General features: G+C 31.2%; 3 protein-coding genes across 5 annotated transcripts in view; all 3 read left to right on the top strand.

Moving 5' to 3' along the window:
- Brp (ELKS/RAB6-interacting/CAST family member bruchpilot) overlaps positions 1-1,175 on the top strand; it is a 62,292-nt gene extending 61,117 nt beyond the window's left edge. For all 3 annotated transcript variants that reach the window (XM_070294385.1, XM_070294375.1, XM_070294390.1), the window contains one exon: positions 189-1,175. In XM_070294385.1, coding sequence (XP_070150486.1) covers positions 189-224 — 36 coding nt within the window. In that variant the 3' untranslated portion in view covers positions 225-1,175. The remainder of the gene's footprint in view (positions 1-188) is intronic.
- Positions 781-6,367, top strand: LOC138938831 (golgin subfamily A member 6-like protein 22). The gene is made up of 6 exons (XM_070306143.1): positions 781-837; positions 1,073-2,021; positions 2,113-2,735; positions 2,953-3,306; positions 3,389-3,579; positions 3,968-6,367. Exons 1-6 carry the CDS (start codon positions 781-783, stop codon positions 4,077-4,079), a joined length of 2,286 nt encoding a protein of 761 aa, XP_070162244.1. The 3' UTR covers positions 4,080-6,367.
- A 5,578-nt stretch (positions 6,368-11,945) lies between these two features.
- On the top strand, positions 11,946-21,968 carry LOC138939048 (adenylate cyclase type 10). Its single transcript, XM_070306522.1, has 30 exons — positions 11,946-11,952; positions 12,197-12,331; positions 12,437-12,712; positions 13,011-13,134; positions 13,352-13,512; positions 13,594-13,731; positions 13,834-14,053; positions 14,322-14,625; positions 14,856-14,983; positions 15,065-15,223; positions 15,310-15,415; positions 15,656-16,072; positions 16,364-16,455; positions 16,584-16,736; positions 17,021-17,108; positions 17,197-17,335; positions 17,554-17,694; positions 17,878-18,027; positions 18,111-18,192; positions 18,333-18,553; positions 18,742-18,897; positions 19,020-19,135; positions 19,207-19,527; positions 19,689-19,828; positions 20,000-20,292; positions 20,441-20,639; positions 21,152-21,291; positions 21,372-21,483; positions 21,617-21,755; positions 21,825-21,968. Exons 1-30 carry the CDS (start codon positions 11,946-11,948, stop codon positions 21,966-21,968), a joined length of 5,001 nt encoding a protein of 1,666 aa, XP_070162623.1.
- Positions 21,969-22,339: the final 371 nt, after the last annotated feature.

Below are 22,339 nucleotides of genomic sequence, written 5' to 3'. Positions count from 1 at the left end.
TCTCTACTAACTACGTGTCTTCTAATATTTTCCATGCTGCTTTCGGATGCATACATGACAATCGCACACTCTGTATGCACATCGTTGCTTATTTCCTATACGTATTTCCATTCGGCTTTTCTTCAATGTTAACAATATAATAAACAACAAAACACAAATATGTTGCGTCTTCGAAACATTGCGAACAGGCGGGACCCGCCGGTTTCCTAAAAAGCTTGTTCTAAGGTCGATTTTTGTTGGAGACGCCTCTCCTCCGTTCTTTTTAGTACAATTTGCATATTATTAAGCAAGACTATACGAGTATAGATATACGAGAGACTTAAACGAAGGATCGACGTAGATCCACCGATGGACAAAACACACGTCGAGACATATAATTATTTTACGTAAAATGCTGCGACCATTGTTAACGTATTTAATAATTATAGCGAAAGGATAATAACGATAATAACACAACAATAACTTGACATATAAATATAAATATAAATATTGAAGATATAAATATAAATACAGGTATAAATATACAGAGGATAAATTATAAATATAAATATTAACGAGACGACGCGAGAGAAGACGACAACGGCAACAATAACGTTAATTAATTATTATTATATCGAAGAAAGACCGAAGTATATATATACATACATATGCGTACACACAAGAAATACGGACACATGCGCATTTACCTGTATATACAAATACTATTATCTACACGGCCGCGAAAAAATATACGTATGTAGGTGTATATATGTATGCACACACGTAAATATAAATATAAATATGAGTTTAAATATATTCAAGAGAGAAAAAGAGGAAAAGAAAATCAGATGGCAAACGGCAGACGCGAAGAAAAAGAAAAAAACCAACAAAGAAAAGAAGGACGATAATTCATTGGATAATAATAATAATAATAATAATAATAATAATAATAATAAAAATATATTGAGACTCTCGCAAAATAAATAGATTGATAACGAAAATCGAGGATCTATCATGAAATTATTTGAAGACGCATACTTCTGCATCCTTCGCACCGACCGATGCACACACATCATATACATACATATAAAAGCCTGAATTAAAACACCATGCATTCACCTTCCTCTATTTTCTCCTGTATGTTTCCTTATTCTTTATTTCTGTTATCTTCATCCCGTATGTTTCGTCATTTTGCCACTTTGCCAATAAACATCGCTTCGGCACATATACCGCACGCTCCCAGGATTTGTTCAATGACTCGAGCAATAATGAATCCTGGAAGAAGGAAGTAGAGGAGAAGAATCAACGTATTGTTCAACTGGAACAACAACTGGAACGCTCCGAGAACGTAAAAAACGACAAAACGAGCAAAAACGTCGAAACGCAGACGGAAATATACAAGAATTTTTGTAATCCAGATACGAAAAATCGGCGACTCGTTGCGCTAAGGCGGCAAGTGATAGCCTTGAATAATTCTTTAAAAAATCACGCGAGGAAAACGACAGAATCCTCCGAGAAAGATAGCAATAATAAAATGAACGAGAAAGTCGAAGAGACCTGGAAGCAGGAAATAGAGATGAAGAATCGACGCATCGTCGAACTGGAGCAGGAAATGGCATTGCTGGAAAACCTACTACGGGAAAACGTGGACGTACAGATACTGCGCGATCTTGAGAAGATTATGGACGGAAAGTCCAGACGAATCGAGGAGCTAGAGGACGCCGTAAAGGAGCTTGAGGGCTTTCTCAAGGAAGACGTAAAGGAGATGCGCGATCTGCGTTATCAGATATCGTTCGATAAAGAACATATCGTGGCGTTGGAAAGATGTATCCAGAAATACAGTCTCACAAATCCAGGGATCGACAAAACGAGGATCATAGAACTGGAGGAGATGGTGACGAGCCTGGAAGACTACGTTAGGGAGTATGATGTCGACGGTTTTAAGCGAAAGCTGCAAGATCGGGAGTGCAGGATCGATCAGTTAGAAAACCAGATCATTGACCTGAATAAGAAGCTGTCGAAATTTAGGGAAAATCAATCCAGTAAATAAAATCTTTATTAAATTTTATTCAATTTTTATTCAATTTTTATCTATGTACCATATATTATTTTTTATTCCTTCGTTATTCTTAGACGGAGATACATCGAAAAAAAGCAACAATAGAATGGCCTGGGAGCTGAAAGAAGAACAAAAAATGAAAGATGTGACGCATATTATTTCTAAAGAAAATAAAAAATTCCAAGAATACGAGCTCCAGATTGTCGAGCAGCAAGATAAGAACCTAAAAATGGAGCTGCGAGAGAAAGAGCAAAAGATGAAAGAAATGGGATACGACATTTCGGAAAAAGATAACAAAATACAGAAATACGAGCAGCAGATCGTCGAACAACAGAACAAGCTTTTGAAAATGGAGAAAGAAATGGCCGAGTTGGAAAAGGAATTGTACATGATAGAAGACATCGATACATTAAAGGAGACGATCAGGATAAAAAACGAGAGGGTGCAAGAACTGGAGATGGAAGTCAATTCTCTGGAGACTTCGCTTGGTGAGAGGATTGACGTCGCAATTGAAGAGCTGATTGCGGTACTAAAAGAAAAAGAGAAGATACAAGTTCAATTGAAGGAAGATCTCGCGGACAAAGAGAGCAAGATAGAAGAGTTGGACGCGGCTCTTCGCCAGAGTATCACAATTACGGACGAGACCGAGAGAAAATTTAAACATGAAAAGAAGCTTAGAAAGGAGGCAGATCAAAGGGTGAGTTGAGAAAATATTTACATAATATATTCAGTTCTTTTATATGGCACACGTTTGAGTTAACGAGATATAATATATAGTCATTACAAATAAAATCTATTTATCTGCCAAAAAATATTGATAATATAAATTATAATTTAATTATATTTTTTAATTTCTAATTAATTACTTACAATGCCGCTGTAGAATAATACTCAAAAAATTTTCTGTTATTTAGATCGCCGATTTGGAGAAAAAGATTGCAGTTATGCATGCCGCCTCGGCCATGAAATGCATCACATGCAAACCGCTCCTTTATAAAATATTCAAAACCGAAGAAAAACTGCTCGAATCGAACCAGGAAAAGACCGATCAGCTGCAAGAATTGGATCAGACAAAGTGCGTTTTTCAAGTTAATTCAAGCCAACAGTTTGATTTCGACAGACGCGAAGCTTTAAAACTTGCCCTTTCCGAAAAGGACGCTCGTTTAGCTTTGCTGGAACATTCAGGTATTAAAACTCTGACGCAAGCGGATCAAGCAAAGAAACTAAAAGCTGATAAGAAGATACTACTCGATAGGCTAAGAAAGGAGGTGATTTGGAAATCTATTAATGCTGAAAATTCTTTGTACTCATAATATCAACAATATTAATCGTTGATATTAATATTTTTAGGATGAAAAAAGTATCAATCTGGACTTGAAATTGGAAACAATACCGCAATTAACTGAGAAAATTTCCGACGACAACGATAACAATAATAATAATCCCTTTGACGATCATCCTAGCAAGATTAATCCATCCAGACCAGCTACTATGAATGGCGACAGCTCGCCGGTAACAGTTACTGCGAGTTGCGAACATTCGTAAGTTGCCAATAATTTTCTTTTTAATTAAAAGTTCGCAAAATTATGTGATTAAATAATCAGAGTCAAAAGTTTCTTGATAAGATATAATTAAAATATGATTAGAAAGATGAACAAAGAGAATAATACAAAATCAATATATATATAAGTTTTAAATAATTTATCGAGTGTGGAGCAGTATATGATGATAATATTATGAATCTTATTCTAATTTATAATATCTAATTTATAATATTTATTTATAATATATATTAATTATTATTTTTATATAATTTACAAGAATTATTATATATACAAGAATTTTTATTCAACAATTTAAAAAATAAAAACTATTGTAAGTGATTGTTATACTTGTGTGTAGTATCCCAAAAATTTTCATATATTTCAGATATTTAATTAATCAAAGAATCGCGACATTTTGCAGAACAAAGGCATCGACGGTTTTCAATATGAGAGACGGAGAAGATAACTCGCAAGTTCATCAACAGGATGCCAGATAAGTACTCGAGGTTTCTTCTACGATATTTCCAGTATCAGCTTCTTCGTTACCTCAATGTTGTCATACGCACACACATTCGCAAACGTAGAGACAGTCTATAGAGCATCCCTAGAAACATAGTGGAAAAGAAACCGAAACAAACAACAACTACACACCAACAGTAAAACAATATATCACCTATAATAACTACAGCAACAACCAACACGCCTGTTTATATATCGCTCATTACTCATCATCATCATCATCATCTTCTTTGTCATCATCCATCACTAACATCGACATCTCATCGTCCACGTGGCACATTGTGCTTGAAAGAATTGACAAGATCAAGAAGCCGGAAGCTTCTTCAAACTGCTGGTAATTCAAATTGATTAACATCCGATTATTTACAATGTATAAAATACGATAATAACAGGATGACGTACGATGATTTTGGATGGATTAGCTTGAAGATATGTTATAAGTTTATCTTCTCTCTTTTAAACAGCTTCAGCAATGTCTAGATCGTCGTAGACGTCATAATTTATTATTGTTGCAATAATGTATTAAAACATACATATTTGTGCAACTTGTTTATTATACAATTCTTTGCAGCGCAACATACAATATTGTTAAAAAATTGACGATTTGTTAGAAGAGTTTATTTCATATTTATTTCTCCGATATTCTCTTTTATAATCCTAAGTAGATATATAATTAAATTAGAGAGCTGCAAAGAAATAGATTAGATTAACGATTGAAAGAAACAATAAAAGATTCGCATAAATTACGATTTTATATTTTTTGGATCTTGATATTTCCGGATATCATTTATTTTTTTAAATATCCAAATATTTATCATGGATATATAAAAGGATTCGCTAGAACAGATACGAGTTTGCATACTCATCGGCATCTGTTAATAATTAAAATTACATTTTTTGTTTAATTACTTTGATCTTAGCGATGAAAAAAATAAGAAAATTATAAGAAAAAGTTAATAAGAATTTATATCATGTTGCATTCCTAATTAAAAATTAGCTTCATTATTATTACTTTATATTCTTTTCATTTTTATTTATTTATTTTAATTTTCTCGAGAATTAATTGAAAAGTATATAATTAATTTCAGAATCTTCCTCAGTATTCAAGATTTTGAAAAATTAATGTTTAAAAGACTAAACATTTTTTTAGATATATTTTTGAATATATTATCTAGAATGTTGCATTAAATTCTTGCAACCGATACGTGTCGCAAGAAGCCAAGAGAACGTGGCCGAGGCACTAAAAAGTCTGTTGCAAATAATATTATATTTATGTTTCTTTATTCTTTCATGTATGCGATAGTCCCGATCGTCGAGAAATATTCCTCTTGAATCCCCATTTAAAGATTTATATCCGCTCCCGGAATATATCGCTATAGCATCTCGTGTATATGCATATCTGACTGAACAAAATCTGCATGTACTTTATTGTCGGATACTCGAGACTGTAGAATTACTACGTATATGTATATCGTACGAGGACAACAGATGGTAATAAAATATCGCAAAAAAAATTTATCTTTTAAATCTCAATTTTAAATAAATAGATTCTTATAAAGGCAATCTGTTAAAAAAGATATTAACAGAAACTTGTGATGATGTAAATTATTTAATGATAAGCGTTGCTTCTTTTACATTAAGTTAAAGCGAGATATGTCATCATACATTGTATATATCTGCGACAAAATGCATTTAAGGAGTAATAATATAGTATATATAATCGCTTATGAATTTGATGACATAATTGAACATGCAGAATGCGATATTTTATTACTTTTTCTTTTTTCTCTTTATGCGAGTAATCGATTGATTACCGTTAAAACTTGATACAAATAAGATGTTTTAAAGAATTGGAAATGTTTGAAGACAAGTTTAGCGAGCAGTCTGAAACAGATACAACATTTTCGAGTATCGAGTAAATAATTGCTTTTTTGTGGAAACTCGAACGCGATAACGTATCGTAAAATAGGAACGATAACGGAGAGAAATTTCGTCGGATGATACGTTTCACGATCGTTCGATCTCGCTCGCCGTTAATATCGTCGCGTCTGCCATTGCGGTGAGTTAATTACGAAATGTTGAAAGTGTAAAATTTTATCGTTAATATTTGAGAATACCTCTTGTGTGAATTCCGCGGGTATACGACAGCACTTCTCTCGTTGCTAGTTTATCCATTTCCCGTTCATTAGTTTATTATTCCGACGCCTCTGTGCATCTCGACGAAATGTCTACGAACCACTAGATCCAAAAAAAAAAGACTTATTAACTCGACTCTAATATATATTTAAACGTTAGGGCATCTATAAGCTGGAATCAAAGTGCGTATTGTGCACGATATAGATATTTATTGAAGCAAAGTGTCGCGAGCTGTAAAATGTATCTAAAAAATCGGATAAAAATGTATTACTACTCTCTTATTTCATCAATATTTTTTAAATTAATAACTATATATAAAAATATTTATAAATTTTTCATTACTTTTTTATTAACAATGATATTTAATTCATAAAATATAATGCTTAATTCTTTCAAAAAATTTAATTTAATTATATTTTCTAGAAAAATATTTATATATTTATTGCGATACTTGGCTGCAATTTATGTCCGAAGGATGGCATACGTCGCCGCGATTGAAACTTCCTCTCTTACTTCTGACCTCTAATCTCAAATAGATACACATGCGGATGAAATAATCTCAATATCACTAGAGCAATGAGGAAAGTAAAGTAAGAATCTCGTGAAAGAAATATATTTATGTTAAATTTGTGAATATTCTACAAAAAAATCAAATATACAGACAATCTAATAATTGACATATTAATAATTGCTTGGACCATCTAAATATTATTTATGTGAAATTTTTTATATTTTTATAAAAATATTAGAAATAGTAAAATTTTATTAGTGATATGCGAGATATTATTAAAAAGTTAATTTTTACAAAAAAATAGCGCTGTTGTTATTTAATTATGCCACCTCCAACTGTTTACATTTTGTAATTTTCGAATTGAATTGCGGTTATTGTTGTCCTAAAAGAGAACGTAATTGTTAAATATCTTTTTCGCATCAAACGAATCAAGAGATCGAAGGTGAGGTGGAGAGGAAGGAAGATGGGAGAAAAATAAAAAGAAACAATTAGTTAATGTGTGCCACCGTCATATCAAGCCTATATCATCGTGTTACATCATATATAGCTAAATAAGCAGAAAAAATTAATATTATCGTTAATTGACACAATTGTTAACACGGAATGAATGTTTGATGCATGAAAATGTGCGCCTGATAAAAATCTCAATTTAAAAAAAAAATTAAGAGCATTTTACTTTCTTAAAATTTGAAATTTTTTATTCTTGGAAATTACAATAATATTTATATCTCACTTTTATGATAGTGTATATGGGGTATTTCTTAAATTTTTAAGTTTCATTTAATTTTGATTGATGTTGCGTGTGAATATTGAATTTAGATATTAATTCTTTAATGTAGATGTAGACATAATGTAAACATAATTTGATAATAATCTGAATCTTGCGATTTTTATTTCGCGAAAAACCGTGTTGAATGAATGGATATATGCACGAACGGAAGAATGACAGACAGACAAAATATCGGATCGAATTTCTTGTTGACTTAATAGATTCTAATACTAACGTAATATAATATAATAGTAATGTATTATCCGATCACATACACACTCCACGAGTTTCTTTCGATGTTATAGAATCAATGTCGTCCGCATCCGAAGGATGAAAATGGCTCGGGTGAGAGAACGAAGGAGAGGGAGGATGCGACTGATTTTCGCAACAGATCGCGCCTAAAATCGTTAGAAACGTAATAATCGGTAGCGTAATAAGCACTCGTTAAACTTTAGGCCCGATTTTTCTTAGCAACAATCGTCGTCACTTGATCCTCTTGTTCACAATCTAGAAACATCGCGCTGTCATTTCCGTCAACGAATTATATCTTTAAATAAAATGTGGCTCTCGTTCGGAGAAACATTACATTAAATATTTTTTTTTAATGCTCTCTCACGCCTGAAATCGTTTTCCAAAATAATTACTCGAGAAGATATTTAACCCCGTAAATCATGATAGATCTTTCGCTGTGTAAATCATCCATCGGCTATTATTCAAATCTTCCTCCCCTCGAATCTCACCGTTTATACGGCACTCAAGATGATCCTAAAGCGAGACTGTAAAGTGAGACGAGAGTGAGAGGTCGAATGAAAGAGAGCGAAAGAAAAGCGGTCTTGATATTATTTTTTGACTCGTGATTATTAAGTGTCCGCGATAAGAAAATACCAAAAAAGTACGATTTTTATGTGAATATTGTAAGGAAAACCGTACCGGTGTAATCGCAATCCTTATTGGATGCTGCTTTAAGATAAAAAAAAAAAAATTAAGGCTTTGAACACATCATGATTTAACAGAAATCGACATTCTGTGCGACAAATCAAAAGACGATTATCATATATGAAAATGTTTGATTTTTTAAAAGTCGAATATAACAAATATCGAGGCTTTTTATCTTTATCATCATTTTTCTCCATTATGCTGGTAATCGGTGTATTGCAGAAAATTTTCACTGAGAAGAATAGATCCAGCATCCAATGCATCTGATAAGGCTCGATACCGGTACGATATGGTTCCAAGCCACTCCTTTTCTATTCTCCAATTTCTACGTGTTTAATCGTTAAGTGAACAATTGATAACGAATTTAACAAAGAAGAAACGCACGAGGGAGAACGCTTGATTAAATTATTGTGTAATATTTATCGTTAATAATCTCGAAGAAAAGTTGACGCAATACAACTTTCGATCGCGTGTATATATCTAAGCGGATGATAATAATATATGCGACAACGCGGAAGTATAATGTCGCGAAAGTGTGTAACAAAAGTACGCGTTGAGAGTGAACAGAGAGTGAAAGAGAGGGAGAGAAAGTGGGAGAAAAAGAGAGCAAGAATACGAGTGAGATAGATCCTGTTTTGCCTAGAGAGAGAGAGAGAGAGAGAGAGTCTTTGCGACGCCAATTAATTAACCATCGCGTATATATGGAGCGAGTGTTGCGCTTAATCCGCCGAAAATTGCCGAAAATCGCTCCAACAAATTGCTCTCACGTTCATTTTTTATAATTTTTTCTCGCCTTTCGGTGATTTCCGGCCACGGGCAGGAGAGTTGATGATTATAAACGAGAGAGAGAGAGAGAGAGAGAGAGAGAGAGAGAGAGAAAGAGAAAAATATACTGGCAAATTACGATGAAGAGTGCGACGAACCTAAAGATAAGATTTATCGAAGTAAGTTAAGAAATAAGCTAATTAAAGTAACAGTTTATTAAAGTACATTGTTGCAACTGCCATGCTGTGTGCCATTATATAACGAGTCACGTTTGTCGTAAAAAGCAAAAAGAACAAAAAAAAAGAAGAAGAAGATATATGAAGCGAAATAATTGTGTGCGCGTTCTCGTCTGAAATTTTTTAGTTACACCCCGCTTCGAAATCGCTGGATTTACATCGTCGTTCTTACGATAAATTCCTCTTGATGTAATGCAATATTTATCATAGAATTTCTCGAAATGACAATTTTACTAATAATATAAATACAGAAAAGAAGTGATAGAGTTTATATATGTTATATATACATATATATATATATAAGTAAAACGTAACGAAGAAAAATGTACCTTTTTTTAAATACATACTAACTTAGCTTTGCAGATAATTTTACAGATAAAATGCATCATACACGCTGGAAAGTACATCGAAGAACAACGGAGTAAATTCCTGGCAGCAGATATCGCGAACGAATTCGCTCGAGCTCGCGATATTCGCGTGCATTTGCTTGCGCGGATCGACGTGCACATTAAATAGCACGTGACACAACCGAGGCGCATCGCAATTAATAAATATTGTAATTAATGTACGTCAATACGCGCGCAGGCACGTGCACGATGCGCTTCGCATTTTTGCGTTCTTCTTCACGGTCTATATGAATGAAAGAAGTCCTAAAAAAATAAAATTCAAGACGGAGTTTGGTGCGACGATCCGTTTCTACGATGGCGAAACGATTGCCAGAAGAGGCAAGAATTTTGCTTTAAAAAATGTATCCTGCGAATACTCTCCTCCGTATAATAGATACTCCGATTGACGTGGCGATTACGATAAATCGTTGAATCGCAAATTTTCTATAAATATAAATATATTATATACGTACATATATACATATAATATCTGTTAATAATAATAATTTATTGCGCGCTATAAGAAGAGTCGTTTCGTTATTGCATAGTGTTGTGTAGAAGATTTATCGATGTTGTTATTATATAATAGCTGTCTTTTTTTGATATACCTATGTAATTGCCTCGTCTGTCGTTCTTAATATAAATTCGCAGGAGATACTGTTATTATATCTTATGATGCAAGTAAGTACCGATGAGATGCTTTAATTTTTACAACTTGTTTATTTTATTTGTCAAATTATCTCATGCCTTGAACAAATTTAATATAATTTTTGGTATATCTGATATATGTAAGATATATAAATTTTGTGGAATTTATATTTTAATATACATATTAAATATTTTATTTTTAAATAAATTTAAATTTACATGTAAATTAGAAAAAAATATATTTTACAAATTATAAAAAATATTAATCCTATTTTTACAATGTATAAATGCAGATAATTAAAAATATAAAAACATATTTTGTGTTTAGTAAATTTTGATGAATCAATATGACAATTCGTTACGTAGCAACGGATCACCGTAACAGCACGAGTCGATTTCGTGTAACGCGATGTCTTACAATAGCGAGTATAATCCACTCTCGCTTAGTTGGCGATCGATGGTTTGAAGCAAAAAAAAGAGGAAGGATTACTAAATAACTATGCAAGTAAACCAAATGAGATGACGTCGACCTATTATAGATTCAAGCACAATAAGGACTAGTAGGGCCAGGCACAATAAAATTCGGCCATCACGTTGTAGGCAGCGATCTGTTAGAGCGGACAAGTCGTATATATAAGTATCTATATATAGCGAGACTATTAAATAAACACATATTGTCTATTGTCCGACGAGTGTATTTATTGTTGACGCTGATCGTTCCCTTTCTGCAAGCCTCCGAGCAATCCGATTGAATTGAATAAATATCTCACAAAAGAAAAACTAATTTTTATTTATTAATTCCTCAATGTTTTTATTCTTGAACATATCTAGTTAAACTATGTATCATCGACAAAGATAAAAATAGCCAGCCTTATGGATACTCACGTAGTTTGAAAAATCCATTGTATACTAACGATCTCTTTCAGAAAATATAACGATCAAGTATAGAAGAAATAATAAACATAGTTGATAACAACAGAAATGCAGTTACTCTAGAAAGAAAATTATTTTCAAAAAGAATCGAGAAAAAAATTTTTCTATTATTATTACAATTTACGGTTGGAAATATCATTGTTCTTTTTAATTATCTAAAGGCTCATCAAGCTCGCTTAATTGTAAAAAAAAATTGAATGGTTTTAACAGCACTTTGTCAGTGATATTTATTATATACTATGTGCAATAATATATGCATTATTATACATATAAAATATATAATTCGTAAAATTTATATAAACAACGAAATTGTAACATATATAATATCTGAAGTTTTCTTAGAAGCTTACATCTGAATAGAATTTCTTTTATTTTAATTGCAAATACATAGATATATATAGAAATTAATAGCGTTTATAAGTAATTATCTAATTAATGTAAATAATTTAAGAATTTTAAATTATATTATATAAAAGAAAAAAAGAAATGACGAATATATAGAAATAAATGTGAATTCTTTAGTAATGGAAGGTAAGTTGATTAATACAAAAAAAAAGTTACATTTGAGTTAAGATGTAACCTATTTACATTTTGCATAGAAACGTAGTTTATCAATTTTTTAACTTAATTACCGCTTTCGATTATAAAGATCGCGTTAAATATATAGTAGCGCAATACAAAGTATATTGAACACATATATACATCAGTAACGTCAATAAGATATTTAATTTATAATAAAAATTGAGATGTGTTTAATTGACAATCTATAATGCAGAGCGAACCTCGCGTATTCGATTGGAGCAACATACTAAAATATTCGCATCTATGTGTCCCGATGAGATCCTTGATCATTATGACACTTACGAAACCAGGGAATATCATACGACGTTGTTGCTCGGTGACATTTCTGGTTGGGTATCATTCAGTCATTTGTCCGATTTTTATATATTAATCGTGCACAATTAATATCATTATCCTAATAATATCACGCGTAATTTTAATTCTACGCGTGTAGGCTTTACAGATCTCACGGAAAAATATACGAAAACCGGTGTCGGCGGTCCATCCAAACTGTCGGAAACCTTGAACAGCTACATCGGTGCGATGGTGCAGGAAATTCTCTCGCATAACGGAGACGTGGTGAAATTTTCCGGCGACGCGTTCATAGTAATGTGGAAGCTCCAAGAGGGGATGTTTATGCGCGATATCGCTACAGAGGCAATGCAAACCGCGTGTGTCATACAGAAACATTTCGGAACTTATCAAACCGATGTCGGCGTAATTCTCAAAGGTTTAAATGCGCTAAAAATTCAGCAAAAATGTCAAATTTTAACATTTTAGAAACTTGACACTATAAAAATTATGAAAATCAAATTATATTAAAATTCAATAATATATGATTGAATAATTTATATTTTATATATATATAAGAATAACTTCTAAGATTATATATATGTGTGTGTGTGTGTGTGTGTGTGTGTGTGTGTGTGTGTGTGTGTGTGTGTGTGTGTGTGTGTGTGTGTGTGTCAAAACCGACAGTTTCTAAAAGTTTATTATAAGTTATTAAGTCTCTATTATATTTTTGATAGTAAAACTTGCCATTGCTTCTGGAAAGACGTACTTCACGTCTATTGGTGATCCAGAAACGTTGTCATATTATGTTATCACTGGGAAACCTGTCTGGGATGTAAAACTCGCCGAAGGACTATGTCGGTAATATTACAAACTTTTAATTTCTCATACATTGTGCAAATAAATAAAAAAAAATCATTTACTTATTTTTATATTATTATCTTTAAATTTATATGAAAGAATAAATGGATATCAAGAATATAGTATTTTTCCAATTTATGTATTACACTTTATTGTTTTTCATGGAAACAATATAATAAAAAAAAAATGCCAAATTAATATTACAACTTTTTTCTAGGGGAGGCGATATTCTTGTGGCACCCAGTAGCTGGCAATGGGCGAATCCTAATGAGTATATCCACGAAAAGTTACCGGATGGCATACATACTCTGATCATAGCCTGCTCGGCAATGTGGTATCAATCTAAAACTCAAGATATACGTAATGACATTGAGGACGGCACGTAATTTTATATTTAAAACAATAAATAAAAGTATTAAATCTTTCAAATAATAATATTTGTATAATTTTAATCGTTAGATGACGGAGATATTGAACATTTAGAACGCAGAGATTTTGCTTTAGCATCATTCGATACCGATGTGAGTAGTATAACTTTAATGGATCAGATAGACGATAGTTGGAAGGAACATGCTTTTGAACAAGTCGATTATAGTCGTGAGTTTATAAAGAATAATAATGTACAACATCCTCGTTATAATACTCTCGTTTACATCATCTCGATATGAAGATCACGTCCGGCAATTATGAATTGTGCAGTGAGGCCCAAGGTCATCAGGGTAGCTAAAGCACTATTGAAAGATTCATTGAGAAGCTACATTCCCAGACCAGTGATACGATCCGTTGAATTGGACGAGCCGTTGGAGCATCTTACAGAGATGAGACAAGTAGTCATACTCTTCATCAATGTCATTACAGCGAATGTGTATAAAGAAAGATTGATCTCGCTCGTTAACAAGACTTATAAATTAGTCTGCGAGTAAGCGCAATTACAAAATCATCATTTCATTATTATTCATAATTATATTAAAAGCAGCTATATTTATACACAGTTTTATCCATATATATATATATATATATATATATATATATATATATATATGCATCAAGCTGCGAATAATTTTATTTATTATACATATGTTAATTTTATTTATTATCACAATTTGTTGAATAAAAATTAATTTAAAGAGGGATTATACGTAGTTATGTTTTAATAGTGCGTATAATTAGTAATATTTTTCATCAAGACTAGTCAGTGAAATGCACGGATGCGTGAACAAGACGTCCCTCTTCGACAAGGATCTGATATTCCTCTGCGTATTCGGATTGCGAGGCGATAAACATGAGTTGGAATCGCAGATCGGATTGAGATGCGCCAGCAGATTGCGACAAGATCTTTTAGCGATGAATAATATAAAATCCGTTACGATTGCCGTTACCACTGGGATGACATATTGCGGTGTAATCGGTCACGTTTTACGGAGGGAGTATACCGTGATCGGAATGTCAGTGAACAAAGCGGCACGTTTGATGGTCGCGTACAATAACAAAGTAACTGAATTATAATTATTCGCTCTCCGTTTTTATTTTAATTGTGTGCAAATATCTTCATTATACATATTATGCTAAATAGATAAATTTTTAGCTATAATTAAAAATTAAATTGAAAACTAGAACTGGTATAGATTATTTTTTAACAGAGTAAGTTTTAGCATTTAAAAGTGATAAAAGTGATTTTTCTTTGGCTCTTTTATACTAACGTAATTTTAATTTTTTTTTAGGTGGTGTGCGATCGTGAGAGTTTCCTGCATTCTCGTCTCGAAGCGAGACATTTTATATTGCAAGAGCCGAGACATCTAAAAGGAATCACGAACATCGGCCCTGTATACGAGTTTCAGGAACAGACAAAGTAATTTTTTGGTAATTATTATTTATCTTTGTAAAATTTTTTTTTTTTTTTTTAATGCGACAAGTTGACGTATTATTGCAGATTTACTACGCCTGAATTAACAGAGAGCAATTATCCTTTGCTCGGCCGAGAAGCAGAGATCAAGGTTTTCCAAGAGATACTGACAAATATGATAGAATATTCTATCAGGGACAAAACAACGGAACATTCAAAGCCCGAATACAACACATTAATTATAAAGTAAATTTTAGATTAATCTTTTTAAATATTTTTAATTTTTACAAGTATTAATTTTTAATGACGCTAAAAAGATTCTTAATTATCAGAGGCGAGCCGAGAATTGGGAAAACAAGATTGTTGGATGAAATAGCACAGAATATTCCCACAGATATACCACATAGTTATATCTCCCTGATGATGAACGACGCTAAGGTTGACAAGATTTTTCTGCTTTTATCTAATTTATTTATAATTTTAGAAACACTTAAAATATTTCTCTTTTATTTTATTTAAAAATTTTGTTATATATATATATATATATATATATATATATATAAAACTATTTATTTAAAAAATATTTATTTGGCATTAATTCTTCGAATTAAGCTTTAAAGATTGGTGCTGAACTACAATAGATGGAAATCAATGGTTTCTCTCTTATCGTTAGCACAGGCTTCTTACAATTTGATTCACATGATCTTCTCTAAGCCGCTGAATTTTCACATCACCACCAGCCCGAGAGAACGCGAGGATAGATTGATGTCAGAACTAGGCCGGATACGCGAACCTGAATTTCTATGCGCCCTCAATCAGCCCTTCAACGTTCATTTCGCGATGAGCCCACGTTACACGGCTCTATCCGTGCAAGAGAAGCGCAAGATGCTAAGAAAGTTTTTGCTGAAGCTGCTGAGAAGCTGCTTTAGGGAACTATGGGTGATGATCATCGATGACATTCAGTATGGGGATAATGAATCCATGTTATTATTTCGCACGATGACCAGACGAAACATGATCTTCTTTGTTCTTAGCATCGGACACAGATTCGGCGGAGAATACGAAATGCATCCTGGCATTTTCGAAAGAGCACAAGTATGAATATCAATTAAAAAACAAAGTCAAAAAATTATTCTATCTAAAAATATTATATTTTCTTAACTGTTTATATAAATATTATTTTTTATCATTTTATATTCTAAATCTGTGTATTGTAAAAAATTTGATCTACATTAGGTAAAAAAATGATTCATATATGATAAGAAATAGCAATTATATACATTTAAAATCTGTTTTTCAACTAAAAATATATATTTTTTTCTTTATATTTGCAATTCAGTAAAAAAAATACACATAAATATATAAATTGTCTTTTACTATTAACAGATTATTGAGTTGAATCACATAGACAAGTGGTATCACGCAGCATTAGCGTGTCAGATCCTTCATGTGTACGGAATTCCTCCTGAACTCGAAAAGTTAGTCATTTTAAACATGCAAATAATATTTATCAAAAAAATGGAAGATATATGGATTTTTATTTGCATGTATAATTTATGCATCTATATATATATATATATATATATATGTCTTCTTGTTTCTTTAGATTGATCCAAGAAAAAAGTTTTGGTAATCCAGGATGGATAGAAAGTTATCTGGTAAGCCTTACACAATCTGGCAGCCTTTTGATAGTGTATGTACGCAAAACGCTAGCCGAAGAAATGGGTTACGTACTCCCCCCCATCACTATGCTACAAAGGTTTAATTTTAATTTTAGATTCTAATTTAATCGATAATATTTTTTCAAATATAAAACAAAAATTTTTTATAGCAATGTAACGTAAAATTACATAAAAGCCAAATTTTAAAGTTTAATAATACGGAATACGAATTAACACATAATATCTATTATAAATTTTATCGTAGATAGTATTTTAACAAATGTTTTTCCTTGTAATAATTACAAATATAATATTAATATATTAAATTAACAGTATTTAGTATAAAATTATTACAAATGTATGCCAATCAATAATTGTTTAGATTTGTCCCAGAGGACATCGTGCAAAAAAACGATGTTAACGAAGAAAATCGTTCAGACAAATGGCAGATGTATCGGACAAGTTATCGAGTAAGAGAGAAAGAGAAATTTTCTCTCAATAATTCTATAACAAGTAATTAATAAGTGGTTAATAAGTGATACGTGATTTTAATTTTAGAATGGTCCAATAACTTCGCTACATCTGCAACGGGCCGTTCATAAATCAGAAACAATTGATGATGAAGAAAAGATCGCTGTTTGTAAATTCGCGAAAGGTTTTGTACCAGAAGAGGGAAATGCTGAGATGACAATGGACGGTAAAATATTAATGATAATTACTAATTTATCATTTCATGCATGGAATTCCACAATTTTAAAGGATATATTTATATATTTTCCTAATATAACTTTTTTTTTATTTAAATAATTATATATATATAGTTTTATTATTTTATAGACACATTATGTACAGTTATTTATTCTTCTATATAAAACAATTACAATTAATTATAATACAATTATATGATGCTAGCAGTAATGATCTTGAAACTCTTCGACTCATTAACACCATTGGATCAACTATTACTAAAATGCGCATCAGTGTTAGGAGAAATTGTTAATAGAGACATGCTACGATATCTAATGGAAGATAAACCTGCTAGAGAAATTGGACTCGGTAAACAAATTAAGAAAATGCAAATATCATATAATAATCTTCTAAATTGAAGTGATGTATTTAGAATTTATCGTGTATCATTTTATCTTTTATATTAATAATTACGCAATTTAACCACGTGTATATACGCGATTAAAAGGAAACAAAAAAGAATGTTTAAGGTAATATTTATTTTTATCGCAGCCATTCAAAAACTCTTCGAAATTCGAATTTTTGGGTGTGCGCGGGGTGATTTCACTACGAGTGGTAGGCCATTGGTATTTTACAGAAATATAAAAAAGATTAGTGTCGAGACAGAAATTGAGTGCGATTGTATAGGCCTCATAATACGAGGTATATATTTAAAAAAAGTTTGTATAAAGAGATCATGTGTATCGTTAAAATTCTTTATAATAATGAAAGTAAAATTTATCCAGATGAATTAGCTGACTTGCCGCGATACGCGTCTTGCGGTTTAATCCGTTTCAAAATGTCAATGTTTCGCGAAACTACTTACAGGTATTGATAGTTTTATTATTGCCATATAATTCTAATCAATAACAATATTAAGATATTTTGAAATTGTCCTTCTTAAATTCTACAAATAAATAATACTTTAAATATTAATAAAATTGTATTTTACTTTTTTATATATGAAGATCACTCACAGAAAATCAGAAAATAGAATTGCACAGCAAAGCATTAAAATTCCTTCAAAGACATACCAGACGATGTATGGCATGTGGTGAGTTACAATTTGGAAAATTATTAGGCAAAACAATCGTCCAAGAAATTAAAAAGAGGAGAACAACTATTGAGCTTCCCGAAACGTATCAACTTGAAGAAGCGACTTACACTCTCAAAGAAGATGCAGACGACGGTATTATATATTATATATAGAATTAGTCTAAACCAACTCTGAATCTAGATTGAATCTGGTTTACAATGCAAAAATCTTAAAATTGACAAAGATTTTAATATCATGTTGCAATAATGATATATGTGTATTAATGATATTTAAAAAGTTAGCTATCTTCTAATAATGTATAAATATATTATCTGCACAAGATATGCGACAAGAAAGAACACCGATTTGTCTCAATATTTTCCGAAAAGTCAGGAAACCAATCAAAACCTTCTCTAACGTTGACTTTGCCAACTGCCAATGCCACCTTATATTAATAACTGTCTACGCGCAAATGTTGGATCATTGTCAAGGAATCGGTGAGTCGACGTAAGAAAGAGAGAGAGAAAGATTTTTTTTTATTTTATGATTATATAATTAATTATGTATTTCCTTATTTATTTTATAAATTACATAAATTTAATTGCTTTATTTTCATTAGGAAAGACAGACATGATCTTGATGGCAATTCTGGAGTTTGTAGAGGTTTGTTTGACAGATAACAATATACCTCAAGCTCGTAGACTTTTGAATGATGCTGAAGTTGTGCTTCAGCAAGTAAGATGGAATAAAAATATCCTAGAATAAACAATAAACTTAAAAAAAAAAATAATGATTCTCAATGACAGATGTTCGAAACTCACAAAGAAGAATCGATACTCCTGTCTTATATCATTGCAAAAATTCGAACGCTTCAAGGTAGATGCCATCTGGAAAGTGGTCTACTTTCCGAAGCGAAGAAAAAACTGAACGAGGCAATGAATAGTCTGGGTTATCATTTTCCTGAACACAACTTCCCGATTAATTTGAAATCGACAATTCAACTCGAGTTATTAAGATGGAAACTGACTTGTCCCAAGCCTTGGAGAATCGATACCGTCGATGAGCTTACTATAAATTATATCGAGCAATTGGCTACTTGCTTAGCACAAATGTTTGAAGTTTTTAGAGTAAGAAACGTTGTTTTGCTCTGCAAAGATATATCCGAGTTAATAGAGTTATAGTTTTTTTTTTTTTTTTTAAGCAAATTATTATCGCTTTACATATTAAAACTTATTTTACATAAAATTTTATGAGATTTGATAAAATTATAATCAATGAATATTTGCAGGGAACACAAGGAATGAGAAACCATGCACGATTAGCAGCTATATGGAGCTTGAATGCTACGTTAGAATCGTCGAGAGATTTTCTTACGCTTTGCACTTCATTTACGAACATGATGCTTACTGCTCACGTCTATCGAAAAAGGTATATTGTCAGATCAAATAATTAGAGAAAATCCATTTCAATTTCATAAAATTATCAAACTGATAATCGTCGCGGATATAAAAAAACTATTATGATCCACATTTGTAGCGTTATTAAATCTCATTTTCTTTTCTATTAAAACAATAATAAAATAATATTAATATTTTTTAGCCGGTCAGTTATTCCTTATTTGGAAAAACAGGCTCTCGATATATGTGCAAAAAAAGGGGACTTTCTCGAATTCCAAGAGCTCAAAGGCATCGCTGAAGTTTATGCTGGAGTATTTTTCTCGCGATGGTTGAGAGGAGAGATTAGCAAAGCAATCAGAATCGGCTTTATCGTGTCGAGAATGGCGCAAACCATGGATTCCGTATTTCTCAAAACGCTTATACTACCGAGATTAGCGCACTTGCTCATGATTTCACGTCGTCATTCAGAAGTCGTAGTTTTGCTGAGAGAATTGGGTGAGCTTTCAGTCATCACAATTGTTGAAAATGAACAGTTATTAACAAATGGAATCTATCAAATACATATACAATAAACTATATAACAGATTAAGTAAATATAATTAATTGTATACAAAAGCATATCGAAAAATTTAATATATAATAGAATTCGCGTCGGAAAATGACTTAGAAAAATCGGGCCGCACATGGTATTACGCTATTTGCGCCGACGTACAACTCGACACAGGCATTACAATCCTCTCATTTCAAAATTGCGAGCAATATTATCTTAAAGAAGGAGAGTCCATAATCAGTTTGCACGATCCCGAAGCGGAGAGACGATATTTCACCTCCATGTGGCTGTGGTAAAGAAAACCTTTACTTTATGAATTATAATTGAGATTAATTAAAAAATAAATCATTATTATTATATTTATTAAAATCAAAACTCTTGAGATTCATTTTAATATATATATATACAGAGTGTCCCATGAATCGGGATTCATACATTGAAGTCATTTAGAGTTGAAATTGTTTAATAAAAATATGCCCGTAAATGTTTCCTAATAGAACTACAACCATTGAAAGTTGATGTGAATATTTGAAACATTTTTTGTCAGTCTGATATTGTTTACATTTTGTAAAAGTTTGTAATACATTTGTAAATAAATAAGTTAAATTAAATGTCTTCTTTCTTTTCTTTTTTAAATATTCACATCAATTTTCAATGATTGTAGTTCCTGTTAAGAAACATTTACGAACATATGTTTATTAAACAATTTCAATAAAAAACATACCCTTAATATATGGATCTCGGGACATCCTATATATATATATATATATATATATATATATGTGTGTGTGTATCTTATAAAAGGTGTATCAGAACGGAGCAATGGGAAGCTGTGAAAGTTTGGAACAGCAGGAACGTAACAGCCGAGAGCGTGGTGGACGAGCACAAGGTGACGGCGACGATTACGGCGTTGAAGAAACTTGAGGGATTGCTACTTTTGTACGGTAATAAAAAAATATAAGAGTACTCAATCGTTACAATATTCGTATTTCGTCGTTACCAAGATAAAGTCACAATTTTGCAGTGCGAGAAGTTAGTAATAGAAACATCAACGCGCTAAGCACAATGACAGAAATTAAAAATATATTCAAACATATCGAAAATATGATAAAGATTGTAAAAATTGCGATTCCCAGGTATTAAAAAAAAAACTATTAATTGGTCTTTTCTATTTTATCTATTTGCAATATTTGAAATTATGTTTTAAGAACATTACAATTTTAATTTACTTTTTTTATTGGAATAATTATGATATCAAAATCGTCGCAGATATATGTTGATGAAAGCTTACTATTATATGACCCAATCGCGAAAAAATGCCGCGATAAATATGCTACAACAAGCGAAAAAATTATCTATGAAGGTAGATAACAGAATGATTTATACATGGGCAAATCATTGTCAACAGGTATGACATAATTTTTATTATAATTTGATGTGATTTCGATAGTTAAATTTTATTACATCATTTATTCAGAATTGGATGGGCGCCATGTCTTCCATACATGAAGATCTATGGAAAGAAAAAACTATTAAGTTAGATTATGAACAAGACGAAGTAAATATTAACGAATCGATCATGATACCTTTTACCTTTCCATTGCCGAAATATATTTTGTAAATATTTATAACACATATTATGTTATTTGTATAAATATATCTGTTAAATTTAATTTTTATGTAACCTTAAATAAAATAAAATAAATATTTTCATAAATTAATAACATGTTATAATAATATATTATGATTGATATAATAATATAAATATTATTATAAGATTTTTTATTAATATAAAAAAAATTTTAATCCGTGCATTTACATATATTAGGTTTATTTTTATCTTTGTCTTTATATTTATATTATTTATATTATTATAATATTTTTAATGATTATATATAATCACACATATTATAGATTTATTTTTATATTTATGTTAATATTTTTAATGATTATATATATATATATATATATATATGAAATTCTTATAATACA

The sequence above is a fragment of the Polyergus mexicanus genome, unplaced genomic scaffold (genome assembly GCF_030449975.1).
Source record: "Polyergus mexicanus isolate NDT 795.1 unplaced genomic scaffold, iyPolMexi1.0 SCAF_1, whole genome shotgun sequence".
Classification (NCBI taxonomy): Eukaryota; Metazoa; Arthropoda; class Insecta; order Hymenoptera; family Formicidae; genus Polyergus; species Polyergus mexicanus.
Note: the sequence above shows the minus strand (reverse complement) of the source record. Positions and strands in the feature narration are given on the sequence as shown.